The sequence below is a fragment of the Oryctolagus cuniculus genome, chromosome 5, assembly GCF_964237555.1.
Source record: "Oryctolagus cuniculus chromosome 5, mOryCun1.1, whole genome shotgun sequence".
Lineage (NCBI taxonomy): Eukaryota > Metazoa > Chordata > Mammalia > Lagomorpha > Leporidae > Oryctolagus > Oryctolagus cuniculus.
Window position 1 is genome coordinate 20,498,207 of NC_091436.1, and position 13,018 is coordinate 20,511,224.

General features: G+C 50.2%; 1 protein-coding gene across 3 annotated transcripts in view; it reads right to left on the reverse strand.

Annotated features, from left to right (window-relative positions):
* Nucleotides 1–11,488, reverse strand: part of SAMD5 (sterile alpha motif domain containing 5) — a 477,984-nt gene extending 466,496 nt beyond the window's left edge. For 2 of the 3 annotated variants that reach the window (XM_070073466.1, XM_070073467.1), the window contains exon 1: nucleotides 10,767–11,478. In XM_070073466.1, coding sequence (XP_069929567.1) covers nucleotides 10,767–11,222 — 456 coding nt within the window. In that variant the 5' untranslated portion in view covers nucleotides 11,223–11,478. Of the gene's footprint in view, nucleotides 1–10,766 lie in introns of all 3 variants that reach the window. The other variant, XM_070073465.1, reaches the window with a different exon arrangement.
* Nucleotides 11,489–13,018: the final 1,530 nt, after the last annotated feature.

Consider the following 13,018-nt stretch of genomic DNA (forward strand, 5'->3'; position numbering starts at 1 on the left):
AGCCTCTGCCTGCAACACAGGCATCCCTTATGGGTGCCAGTTTGATTCCTGGCTGCTCCAGCTAATGTGCCTAAGGAAGCTGCAGTAGATGACTCAAGTGCTTGGGCCCCTGCACCCACATTGGAGACCTGGAAGAAGCTCCTGGCTACTGGCTTTGGCCTGACCCAGCCCTAGCCATTGCAGCCATTTGAGGAGTGAAGCAGTGGATAGAAGACCTCTCTCTTGTTCTGTCTCTCCTCCTCTCTATTTAACTCTGCCTTTCAAGTAAACTTAAAAAAAAAAAAAAAAACTCTAACAAATAAATAAATAAAGTCATGGAAAAGTCATTTTTCCAAAGAGAACTTCTGACATAGGAATGGCCTTATCCTTATCCAATAATAGTATTATGTCAGTTTTGTGCACCTGTGCAAAACAGATATTCTTACACATAAAGGATTCCTTGTTTCCCCACAGACTTATATATTTATTAGAAAGGAAGATTGACAAAGAGAGAGGGAAAGAGAGACACAAAGAGATCTTCCATCTATTGCTTCATTCCCTAAATGGTACAATGGCTGGGGCTGAGCAAAGCCAAAGCCAGGAGCCTGGATGGAACTCTGTCTAGTCTCCTGAGTTGGTAGTAGGGGTCCAAGCACTAGGGCCATACTCTGCTGCATTCCCAGGCACACCTGCGGGGACCTAGATCTGAAGTGGAGCAACCAGGACTCAACCTGGAGCTCATGTGAGATGTCAGCACCACAGCTGGCTCATGCCATTGAACCACAACATCGCCCTACATAAATGCTTCTTACAGAAACCTAATGCGATAGGAAAGGTTGTAATACTGACCAGTTTAAAGTTCCTTTCAGTCTGCTTCACTGTTCTCCAAACTTTCTCAATTCAGTGTGCTTCTTTCTGACAAGAATGTCTTAAAAATTTTGTTACAAACATAAGCACTTACTATCAGTAAGGAAATCTTAAATCTGTGAAGTTTTATAGCATTTACAAAGCAACTTCATACACAGTCGCCTATAATTCACACAAGTCTTCAAGGTAGATATTGGTACCATTTTACAGAAAAAAAATATATTTCTCTCAAACTAAGAAGATCACACTTCTTTCTACCTTGCAAACTCAGGGAAAAGCAAGGGCTTTACCCAGTTGCAGGGAAAGGGGGTCCTCAAAAACAAAATAAACCTTTTACATGACCATGCCCTCCCAGTAATTACAAATAATGTCAGTGCTAAAACACCCCTTCCAGAAAAAAACAAAATCTAAATGAGTGCTGCAGTTATTGTTGAGTTTTGATGTCTGTATATGAGCTGCAAAATCCCATGTTTGATCACACGCCTTCCCAGAAACTTTGTGTGCCACAAAGAAGGTTACTCAGAGACTCCCAGGTGCCCAGGTAGCCCCTGAAAACCACAGACCTGGTTACAAGACTCCTTTTCCAGAATAAAAGCTCCCATGTAAATGTAAAGCTCCCATGTCCACCTCATGATACTACACATCTCTGAATGAAGAAGTCCACTTGAAATAATGACAGCCCCATGATTTTATAAAAATGAAAAAAATGAGTTATTCCAGTTCTTTTACTCTGATATGATCACTGGGAGCTTTTATTTGCTTTGAAAATTTGAAGCAGTGAGAAGGCTACAAAGCTGCCCAAGTGTCATACTTGTTTGGGGAATGCAAACTCCACACTGTGAACTCTTCCTTACTGAATTTAAATACTTTAAAATTGAAATGTATTCCTTCTTTTAATTGGTATTCACTGTAAATCGTAGGAAGAATCAAGAATAATTATTCTGTATTATTAGGTGACTATTTTTTGGAATAGTTTTTGTTCAACAGAGATGAAATGTGAAACAAGGATACACTCTGGATATCAGACTAGCAGTCTTATTATAAATTTATGCTCTGGTCTAGGGAGAAAGATCTCAAGTCCTACAAATCTATTCATTATGATTTGGGTAAATAAAGAATACATACTGTTTTCCTTATTCTTCTGCCATGTTCCAAATAAGGCAAATCTTCTATTTGTATGTATAACTTCATGGAAATCTAACAGTAAGCTTTTTAGAGAGCATCAGACCATTTATTTCAATTAGAAGCGGTAATGAAACCTTTTTAAACTATTAGATGTCACTTAGTCTTTATGTAAGACAGATTGTATGCTTAATGCCTTTTGTCATGACCCACAGTTACTGGCCCCTAATAGTTTTTATATTGACTAAAAACCAGGATTCCCTTCCTACTTCTCCCAGACCTCCCCGAGTCCCAGTCAGTGGCTGGTCTGAAATAGTATTTCATAAAATTAAGAAAATAACTGATAGAGTAAAACCTTTTATTTCAGTACTCATAATGGTAACAACAGGCCTTTGTAACTGCCAAGGCCACGGTGGTATTTCTGGCTCTACACAAGTGATGACTTCAGAAAGCCATGCTCTATCAGAGTTCCTGGTACACAACCCTTCACCATGGACAAGGTCTCTCCAAACAGTCCCGAGAGCCCTTGTTTATGACAATACCAGCCCAGTCAAGTCCACGCCCACTGGCTCCCTGCACTCAAGACATCTTTCTGGTGAACCAGAATCTGAACACCTCTATCATCTGAAAAGAAGTTCATTTTTATGGAAACACGTTTCCTTCTTTTTTCATCGTATGCCTTACTACGCAAGAGGAAACCGATGAGGGCAGCCATACTAACATACTAACAGCCCATTGAATGCTGCACCGTTGGCTGTTGCCTGTGTATGATTTAGTTCCTGCCCGGGAGAGCTCTGGACATCTTTATGCCAATTACCTGATAGGAGAGACCATGACTAATGCCTTGTTCTTTGCAAATAACTAAGGAACTGACTTCTGTGTTTTGAAAAGCCTTTCAAGGAACTTTGACATTTTCAAATGTGAACAAATACTAAGAGCAAATTTTAAGGGCTTAAAAGCAGGAAGAGGATTCTAAATATCATAAAATCTGAAACTAGTTTGTGAGTCATTATTTTGTTGTCAGATTCCACTTTCCATCTCACATCTCACTCAGTGTCATCATTCTTAGTTGTCAGATTTGATCCCAAATTTATCATGTTTACTCCAAACCAGATGTACCTAGGCAGAATGAAGAGAGTCCAGAATGTTCTGCAGGCTCCGGAGTTCTAGAAAGGTTTTGAATAACAGCAACAATGTCATCTTCCAAGTGACTGGAGAACGACAACCTAATTCTAAAAATCTAAATTTTGAAATGTTTATTTTTTAAAACTCACCTTCATTATAGTATCCTCAGGTACACAGAAGTAACTGGGTATCAATTTTACTAAAAACCCACCACTGATTTATAACCAAAGCAACCCCTATCATCAGGAATGTATCCAGGCCAACAGGCTCTGCCCTGCACAGGTGAAACTCAAGCACTAGAAAGGAGAATGAGGTGTCCAGGAAATTTCAGAATAGAAGTAGACACAGGAAAGCACTTCCCAGGACCCAGGCTACTCACTCAGCAATGGTGAGTTGTCCACACCTGTCAGCAAAGACCACAAGGCACAGTTTGCTGTAGGCTAGCAGGGCCAGCAGCGCCTTTTCTCTGACCTACTGCAGGGACCTCTCAGTTCCCCAGCCTTGTGTCACAGTTCAGCCTGCCGGGGTCTTACTGCCTTTCCCTTCCACAAGACATCACACTGATCCATTCCATGGGTGACATTGTGTGGACTGGACCCAGGGGGCAAGATGAAGCAACTACTGTAGACATACTAAACGACATTTTCAAGTCAAAAGGTAGAAAGTAAACTTGACAAACATTCAGGGAGCCTCTACCTCTGCACAAAGCTTCCTAGTGTCCAGTGGCGAGCAGCAGGCAGAGCCATCCCTTCTAAGAAGAAAACTAAATTATTGCGTCCGGTCCCTGCTACAACCAAGAAAAGAGGTGCAATGCCTAATGCTATCTTCGGATTTTGGAGGAATCATAATCCTCACCTGGGTTTGTTACTCCAGCCCCTTCACTGAGTGACCCAAAATGCAGCGGTGGGGGTAGGTGGAGAACAGAACAAGAGAAGGCTCCACACCAGGTCCAGAATGCTCCACTGCTTGGGCCTTGTGACTGAGCACAGCCAATGAAGTTTGAAGGGTCAGTGGCAGAGAGGGCTACTGTTTGGAGCTTTTGGTGGGCCCTACAGGGGAATCAAAGTGCAGGCCCTTCAGATCTTAGAGCAAGGCCCTGCCAGCATCATAATCTTGAACCTCTAGCCTCCAGAGCTGTGGCACTAAAATTCAGTTGTCTTAAACTCCTGGTTTCTGGGACTTCATTATAGCAACTTTAGGCAACTGACATAAATTTTGCTCTAGTAAGTCCATGTATGGCATCTAAGTCTCCATAATGACCCTATGAGGGAGTCACACCTGTTGCCAATATTCATAGAGGAGCCAGAGGTGATATGGCATGGGGCAGAGATGGGACCTGAACCTTGCAGTGGTTCTGTGCCATATACCCTTAACCACTGCACTACAGAGTCAGCAGGAAGGAGTAAGACAAATGCACAGCACTGTCCTTACCTGGATGGCTACCCCAACAGGCTACCCTTACTCAAAGAAACCAAGTGTTCCCAGCTTAGAAGATCAGCCCTGGCAGCTCGCAGCACACTGCTACTCAGGGCAGTATTAGGCATATGAGCAGACGATGCATAGAACACCCACTAGTATCTGAATGTCATCATAGCTTAATAAGTATTTTGTTAACAATGGCCAGCCCTCTAGCTCAGCCTGGACTTGCACAACCCTGAGCACCTCTATGCTGCACATGCCCCACCCCAATCCTGACTCTGCCTGCAGAGGTCTTCTATCTGAATGTCCTGCAGGAGTAGCGTTTTGGCTAGTTCTTCAACAACACTTAAGGAATGAGCATATTTTGATTCTAAGTTTCAGCATTACTTATCTTTCCTCATGTTTTCACCAGAGTTGATCCTTAACATATGAAATAAACATAAGCACAAAATTCTCCAACTCCTGATGTCTGCAGAAACAGCATTCGACTTGGAAGCAGCACAGGGTCAGGCCCTCCACACACACGCATAGTCCCCTGCAATCCTAACTAAGGGTGTAGTACATGGCACCTGCTCAGCATCTGTTAACTAGATGGACAGAAGCAAGAGTAGATAATGAAGGGACAGATGGATAGACGGACAGATGGGTGGATGGGCAGAAGGCTGTGTCCCCTTACGTGAACACTCCATCCACTCCATCGATAGGAAACTGTAAGGAGCAGGAAGAAAGCAGCAGCCCCAGCAGCCTAACCCTCTTCTCTTTCTCCAGTGTTCCCATCAGGGACTGAAAACCAAAAATCCTAGAAGGATGTAGGCTGAGGCCACCTGAGGCTATTGACTGAGCTGGAGGAAACTCAAGTTTGCATTTCCAACCTGTCCATGGTAATATCATGAAGGCAGAAGGAATTCTTGAGAGGAGGAATATTTACTGTCATTTCAGCTTCTGCCAAGACCCAAGGCAACCCTCCAAAGAATATAAGCATGTCTTTGCCAACCTCTTTCCTTCCATTTTAAACACTTCTTCTGTATCCTCCACCCTAGCTCCCCACACAGAAGCCTTTAAGACACTTCGGTCTCCAAATGCCTTCTTCGCAGGCCACCTCTCCCATAAATAGCCTCATTACCCTCAGAGTCTTGATTCTTAATGAAATTCACACTAAGGTGTGAATGAACATTAACACTCCTGCAACATTATTAAATAAGGTTATACTAAAGCAAACATTTTTAACTGGTTGGCAAGGAGAGACTGTTCAGTAGAGAAGTCCACAAGCTGACCCCACTCACCACCTCCCCTAGGGCCCACTGGATGCTTCTTAAGGCTCCCAGAACCCATAATGCTCTTTACAGTCCAGTGCCTGCCATACCTACCCCACCCCCCATTCACAATCATGGACAAACTTCATGAGATGCTACAAAATGTAACCTGTAGCACAAACATGAAGAGTAAGGGTCCTCTCTAGATGTGTGTGGTTATTTGTAGCCCAATACAGTTTATTGGGTATCATCTATTACACAGTCATAAACATCAGATCAGCCTATGTAATATCAACACCATATTAACACAATATTCTCCTTAAGTCTCTAATTTTCCCATCTTCCCCCTCCCACTGGGACCCTCCTGTCAGAGAGGGGACAGCCTTCAGTGCAGCCCATGCACAGTTCCCAACTTCCTCCTCCCCCTGCTCTCCAATCCCCTTCCCTTGCAATGTCCTGGCACCACTCCCTCACCTCCTCTGGGCCCTGGCTCCACACACCAACGCTAAGCCTTGCTCCCATATCTCTCACCCTTCAACACAAACAAACCTACAGCACTCTTCCCTCGATCCAATCTCCCTTCTACCTCGAGCTTGACTTCTGTTTTCGCGGATGCCCTTAGAAAGTGGAGCATCTGTCTCCACCGCCATTGGTCTCACCACCAAAATCTGATACTGCAAAGCTTCGACTTCTCATCCTACTGGACCTTCTAACCAGTCCCCACACCACTGCTTCCTCCTGCTTCTCTGTGTGCCCTCTGAGGCCTCCCTGGGAACCTCCAGTTTCTCTGCCATCTCTCAAATCCTGGTGTCCCCCAGAGTTCTGTCCTTACCACCTCTCTTCTTCCAGAGACCAGAGTCTCAGCTTGAATGTGCTGACCTCTCCCAAATCTGTATCTTTTGCCCCAGAATCTTTGTTCCATGGCATATTCCCAATTTCTACCTACTCAACTGTGTTCAGTTACTCCCCATGCTGCTGACCTGAAGACAACATCCTTGTCTTCTGCATCCCTGGGATGGTTTAAACAGGACCTGGCTCTCTAAACTCATGCAGACCTTTAACTTACATAGTTTGTGGGCTGGCATTGTGGTGTGGCAGGTAAAGCCTCTGCCTGCAATGCCAGCATTCATTCCATATGGGCATCAGTTCCACGTCCTGGCTGCTCCATTTCTGATCCAGCCCCTTGCTGGTGCCTGGAAAAAGCAGCAGAAGATGGCCCAAGTGCTTGAGTCCCTACCCACATAGGAGACTGGCATGTAGCTCTTGGCTTCTGTCTTCAGCCTGGCCCAACCCTGGCCCTTTCAGCCACTTGGGGAGGGAACTAAGGGGTGGACAATCTCTGTCTCTTTAAAAATAAATCAGTCACATAGTCTTATGCTAGCACTTAATGGATTAATGGTTGATAGATTAAGGATAGAACTTAATCCAGTTACCATGTTTTAATTCAGTGCCTCGGAAAGTGATTGAATTCAGTTGGCTCTCAAGGGTGGAGCCCATGATTGAATCAGGTGATTTCATAAGGACAGACCACACAGAGAGAGCTTGCTGCTTCTCTACTTCCTGGCTCGCCACGTGCATTCCTCCACTCTGCTCCACCATTACGTGCAATCCAGGCCACTGCAATCCCTCCTGACACTGCAACAGTCTCCCAAAGTTTTCTCTGCCGCTGGAAAGGATCCCTCAGTGATCCCTTCTACTCCAGAGACATCTCCGAACTCCCCAACATGAACTCAAGGCCAAACAGGAACAGTCACAGCCCATCTCCCACTGCATCCTCCAGTCAGACAGATCCCTTTAAATTCTCATGGCATGCTGCACCGTCTCCATTTGCTGGCCTTGCACACACAATGTACCTGGAACACTCTTCCCCTTAAGACTATGCTCTTCTTTAGGCTGAAGCCACTCAACCTTCAGCTCAGAGAAAATACCAACTCTGCAAAGGCTGCCACCGCCCCAGTCCCCTGAAAACTAGGTTGGAAGTAGGAATCTGCTCTCCACACAGTATGCTTCCTGCCAAAGTAACTATCACATTGCATCCTTGTTCAGCCCATTTTATGTCTTCTCCGCTAGACCCTAAGTGCCCCTGCCAATGACAGTAACCTGCAGCACAACAGAAGGCATGGCACCCAGCACCTTGGTTAAAAAACTTAATATCTCCATTTCACAGAGGTAGAAGAAATCACAGCAGTCAAAGAAGCTAAATATAGTCCAGGGGAGGAACTTGTTTGATTTCAAGCCTGGGCTTTTTCCAAGCTCCTGCTTTTCCAAAGTTACAGTTTCCTTCAGAAAACAAAGAGAAACTTACCTTTTACTTACATTGTATTTCTTTTTTTTTCCAAAAGAGGAAGAAATATACTTTTACTTACATTTTTAACTCACTGATCTCTAAGCTCCACAACTTTGTTGGCAGAGAAAAAACTGAAGTCCTTTCAGACGATTCACAGGAAAATCCCCCCACCCCCTTTCCTCTGAAAAAGGCTCGCTCTTCCTATCCTGACCACTGCTGGTATAGCGCACTTGCACGCCAGCTAATATTCTCACCAATGTGCAAAATCACAGGGATCAGTGCCTGGCTATAACAGAAACTGAAGCCTCTCTACAGAGAATCCCAAATGCACAAAATGAATGTTACACATTCTGATCATGAGAGCCCGGGCGCCCAGAAAAATTATAATGTGGATCACATTTGCAAGACAAAGTCACAGCACTGCTCCTGGAGGAACAACTGCATTAGAAAACAAAGCCTTAAATAGTTTAAAATCCAAAACCTAAGAGGCAACACACATATGCAGCAAATCTGCAATGACCAACAGGATCTGGTCCTACACAGCTGTATGCTTGGTTTTGTGCCTATTAGTGATATTTTCATCTCTGTTGCAGTAGTTGGCAGCTGGAGCAGCAGGAGGGATGGAATGAAAACACTTCTGCCTCCCTTTCATTCTGTCATCAGTTCAGGAACACATATAGAAACTGAGTAGGGATGTATCTTTATTATCAAGCATTATTATCATGGGTTTTACATAAAGAAGACTTTTGACTCATTTCATGGAACACAAATAGCATAGCAATGCAAGTTGAAACTCCTTCTGTAAACTACTGACACAAATGCACCACCCCACCACTCATCCCTGATCTAGGTCGGAGTCCACAGCTCAAAGCCTACACTCACACATCACACGTCCATACCGTCCTTTTCTGCTTCTAAGCCTGATACTCAAGTCTGACCCCTGCAAGAATCAGAACCCAATGGGTTGCTTCCTGCCCACACTCTTGCCTCCAGCCCCGGGTCTCCCTGCCCTTTTGGCCTCATTACACAGCACCTTTCCTGAAGGCTATGCAAGCCCTGGTGGCACTCTCTGTTCTCTTCCCGGTCAGGACTTGAATGGGTCTCACCCCTGCTCCTGGTACTCAGTTCTCTCAGCCTCCACCTGCTTTATTTCCTGGGCTGCGAACAGCAGACACCTGATTGGCTCTGCCTGAAACCCAGCCTTTCTTTCAACAACTGCCAGGAGTCCCTGAATCCTCACTGCGCCTCCCTCTCATGCTGACGGCCAGAGCAAACGGTGCTCTCCACATCCCGGTTAGCGCACACAGAGCCGGTAACCAGAATACGTCTGTCAGGCCAGCTGTACCCCTGAGCTGCCTGCTTTACTGCCGCTTTATACAATTTGCACTCTCCGGCAGGTGATCTGATTTGCCTGCCTTACCTGCAAGACCACAGGCAGATAACATCAAACCCCTATATACCCATCTACTGTTACCTACTGAAAAAAGAAACAAACTTTCGCTAGAACTTCCTTAAATCCAAGCATTGTAAGCGCCACATAACAGGACAAAGCAAATGCAGGGCCCAGATGCCCACACAACATGGAGACCTCCCACATTTCCTTGGGGCAGGGCCTGGCTTCTCTGCCAGGTGAGTGTTTGCCAGCATTTTCTCCCGGGGTTCTGCTAAGTGTTCATTTGCAAGCAGAGGTGCCGATTTCCCCCAGGGTAACTCCAAGCAACCCCAGTATAGCTGTGTCTACTTCTCCGGCAAGTCAGGACCCTGGGCTCCCACCGCAAAGGTCACCTAAAGGGAACAGTGGGCGCGCTAGAGCAGGGCGCCTGTGTGCAACAGCACTTGCTGCTGCTAAGTATCCAAAGCCCACTCCACATTTCAGCATAGGGCAGCTGTGAGGAGGTCCAGCTTCCTTCCCGACGCTGCAGGGTCTGCAATGGTCCCTTCCTTCCTTGTCGCTCAACCCCTCTCCCAAACGCAGGTACACTTGGACTTCCTAGAAGTCCCCGTGCCCAGTGCACCTCATCTAGATCACTAAGAAGCCACGCTGGGAATGCACAGCCTTCCAAGACACGCCTGCGGCCCTGGCATCGCCAACATTTTTAGAACCTTATGACCTCCAGCAAACTTAAGGAATTTTTGTCAGGTGCCTTGGCACGTGTTTCCTGAACGCCCCCCACCCCCGCCTGCCCTCCTGTTCACCCCCGCCTGCCCTCCTGTTCACCCCCGCCTGCCCTCCTGTTGGAGGTACACCTCAGAGACCTACAGCAATGAGAGGATTTGGGGGTGAGGAGGAGAAACTGATAACAACAGGTTGATTTCCACTCTTTAAAGAGTGTTCTCTAATTCCCTAGGGAGTGTCTCAAGGCTCAAAAAAGTAAAGCGGTCAAAAATACTGTGAAGTTTAACCATTTTTCTGGCACCGTTCAGACTCAAACACACCTACAGAGGGCACTGGGGAATTCCCCTGGGCCCCCAAGCCCAGCTCCTGACGGGTGAGCACCCCGGAGCCCGTGCGGGACTGGGTGCGGAATCTCGTGTTACCAACACACCGCGAAGGAAAGAAGGAGCCAATGCAGAAAGAAAAGAAGAGCGTCCCAGACACCAAAGCCTCCTGGCCGTCCCCTGGGAAGAGCTGCAAGCCTCGGCAGAAGCGGCTGCGCCGCGCCCCCTCCCGCCCTGCGCCCGGACCGCCGTGCGCCCCGGCGGCGCCTCCTTACCTTGCGGGAGTACGGGGGCTTGCTCAGGTGGATGCCATCGCGGACCAGCTTATCCCTAATCATGATCTTCAGCTTCAGCTTGGGGTAGCTCACCAGCTCCCTGGCGCGGGGGGCGGTCGTCTGGGTGCGGGGGTCCCCTCGGGTGCCCAGGGCTGGGCCGCCACAGCTCTCCCCTCGGCGGCCCGGAGGGATCGCGTCCACCGGGGACGCGGGCTGAGGCTGAGGCTCGAGCGTGAAGTAGAGGCCGGCGGCGGCCGCGTCCTGCTCCCGCAGCCGGCGCACGGCCTCCAGGATGCGGCGGCGGTGCGCGGGCGCCAGGACCCCGATGGCGTCCAGGTCCGGGTCCCCGATTTGCTTGCACACCTCCAGGTCATCGTAGCCGTTGTCCACGAAGGACTCCGCGTACTGCGGGAGCTGCAGCGCTCTAAGCCACTCGTAAACTATGTTGGTGCACATGGTGCTGGGTCCGGGCGCCCGAGCGGCGCGGGCGGCACCAGTTCTCGCAACTTTTAATCCTGCCCTCGAAGGGGAAGAGAGAAATCGCAGTCAAGTTTTCCCGTGAATGCAAAGGCTCGGGCCGGAGACCGAGAGCCGTGAGCAGCAGCCCGAGGACGGCAGAAGCGTAAACGCGTCCTAGTGAATTCCCCAAGCAGCCGCGGAGCTCGCAGGCACAGGCGGCTGGGCCGAGCCGCGCCGCTCGACTCCGCTCCGCGCCGCCCCTGGTTGCGCCGCCGCCGCCGCCGCCGCCGCGGGGAGGGGCGCGGGCGGGGGCGGAGGCGGGCGGGGCCGGGCACACCCCTCGACCCGCGCCTGGTCAGCGGACTTTCCCGCGCCGGGCCGGCCCCGGGGCTGCCCGCAGCATCGTGCTCCCCGGCTGGCGCCGCGGGCGTCGGCACGCGCGCCCCTGGCTGGGGAAGGAAGGCGGGTCCTCGGCGCACAGCCGCAGCCGCCCCGGAGCGCCGCGTCCTCGCGAGCGCCAGCCACGGCTGTTCCCCGCGTGGGGAGTGTGGCTTGTAAACTGCCGGCCTCCTATGGCTGTCCTGGATGGCGCTGTAATCCGACTTCGCGGGCCGTGGAAGGCGCCACGCTCACTTCTCCCCCAGCCCTCCTGACTCCGGCCTGCGTGCCCGAGGGCCACCCAAGGGCACGTCCCTGCCGCTGGCGCCGGGCTGGGCGAGGCTGCGGGGTCCAGGGTCCCTTTCCCCGTCTGGATCCCCGTGGAGTTCCCCCGTCCTCGGAACCCACGCGGGCGGCGGTCTGGCGTTTTCCGTGGTTGCCTGCCCTGTGCCCGGAGCGGCGGCGCTGTGCCCCGGGCGGGTGGGTGGGTGGGCGCTATTCCGAGACCGCCCGCGTCCAGCCGGCGCGGTGCCCGCCCCTCCTCGCTGCAGCCGGGCTCGTGGGGGCGCGGCAGAAGCCGCTGCTGCTCGGCTCGCCCGTCCGGTCCTGGTCCCCGGGTCTGTGAAAGTTTGGGATGGGTTTTACTTGGTGCTCAGCCGGCGTGTCGCTCCCGCTCCCCCACCTGCTTTCTGCAGGGTCTCTCCACCCTTGTCCAGCCTGTGCTTTCTCCCCGCCCTGTATTCTGCCTGGGCGCCCTGGGTGGCTGTGCACCTATGGACTCTGCGTGGCGTTTACACCCTGGAGACCGGGATGGCTCCTGGCCCGGGATCGTGTGGAAATCCACCCATCGCCCTGCAGCTCGCGGGGCAGGGGGGCGCTCGGACATCCCCGCCCAGGGCACTTTCTCTCTGGCCAGTAAGAGAAGCAACCCAGCTTCCCCAGAGTGCCAGTGCCTGAGCAACCCGAGTGGCGCGTGGGACAGACCGAGTGCGTCCTCCCCTTTCCCCTGGGTCTGACCCCTTCTCGCGAGGGACGTAGGGGCAGGTACACTGTGTTCGCCCTTTTCACAGAAGGGCGACTAACTTCGCACCTCAGCTATTTCAGGACCAGACCGGCTCCCTGCCTCTGGAGGACTCCACGTGGGGCGCGCCGGCTCCTCTCCCTGACCTTGAGACTGGACACCTCGCTGGCCGACCTGCCCTGTGTGCGGCCTGTAGGGGAGGAATCCCTCTTCCCTCAAATCAGAAGAGCTTGAATCCCCTCTTAGGACATGAACACCTCAAAGAATCAGACGACAGTTCAGGCCCTTTGACCCCGGAAAGCGTCCCACGCGGGTGCACTCAACACAGTGGTGGGAGGGTTCTGGTTTCCCAAGCCCCACGACTCAAGAATCTCAAATTAAAAACAGCTGCCAG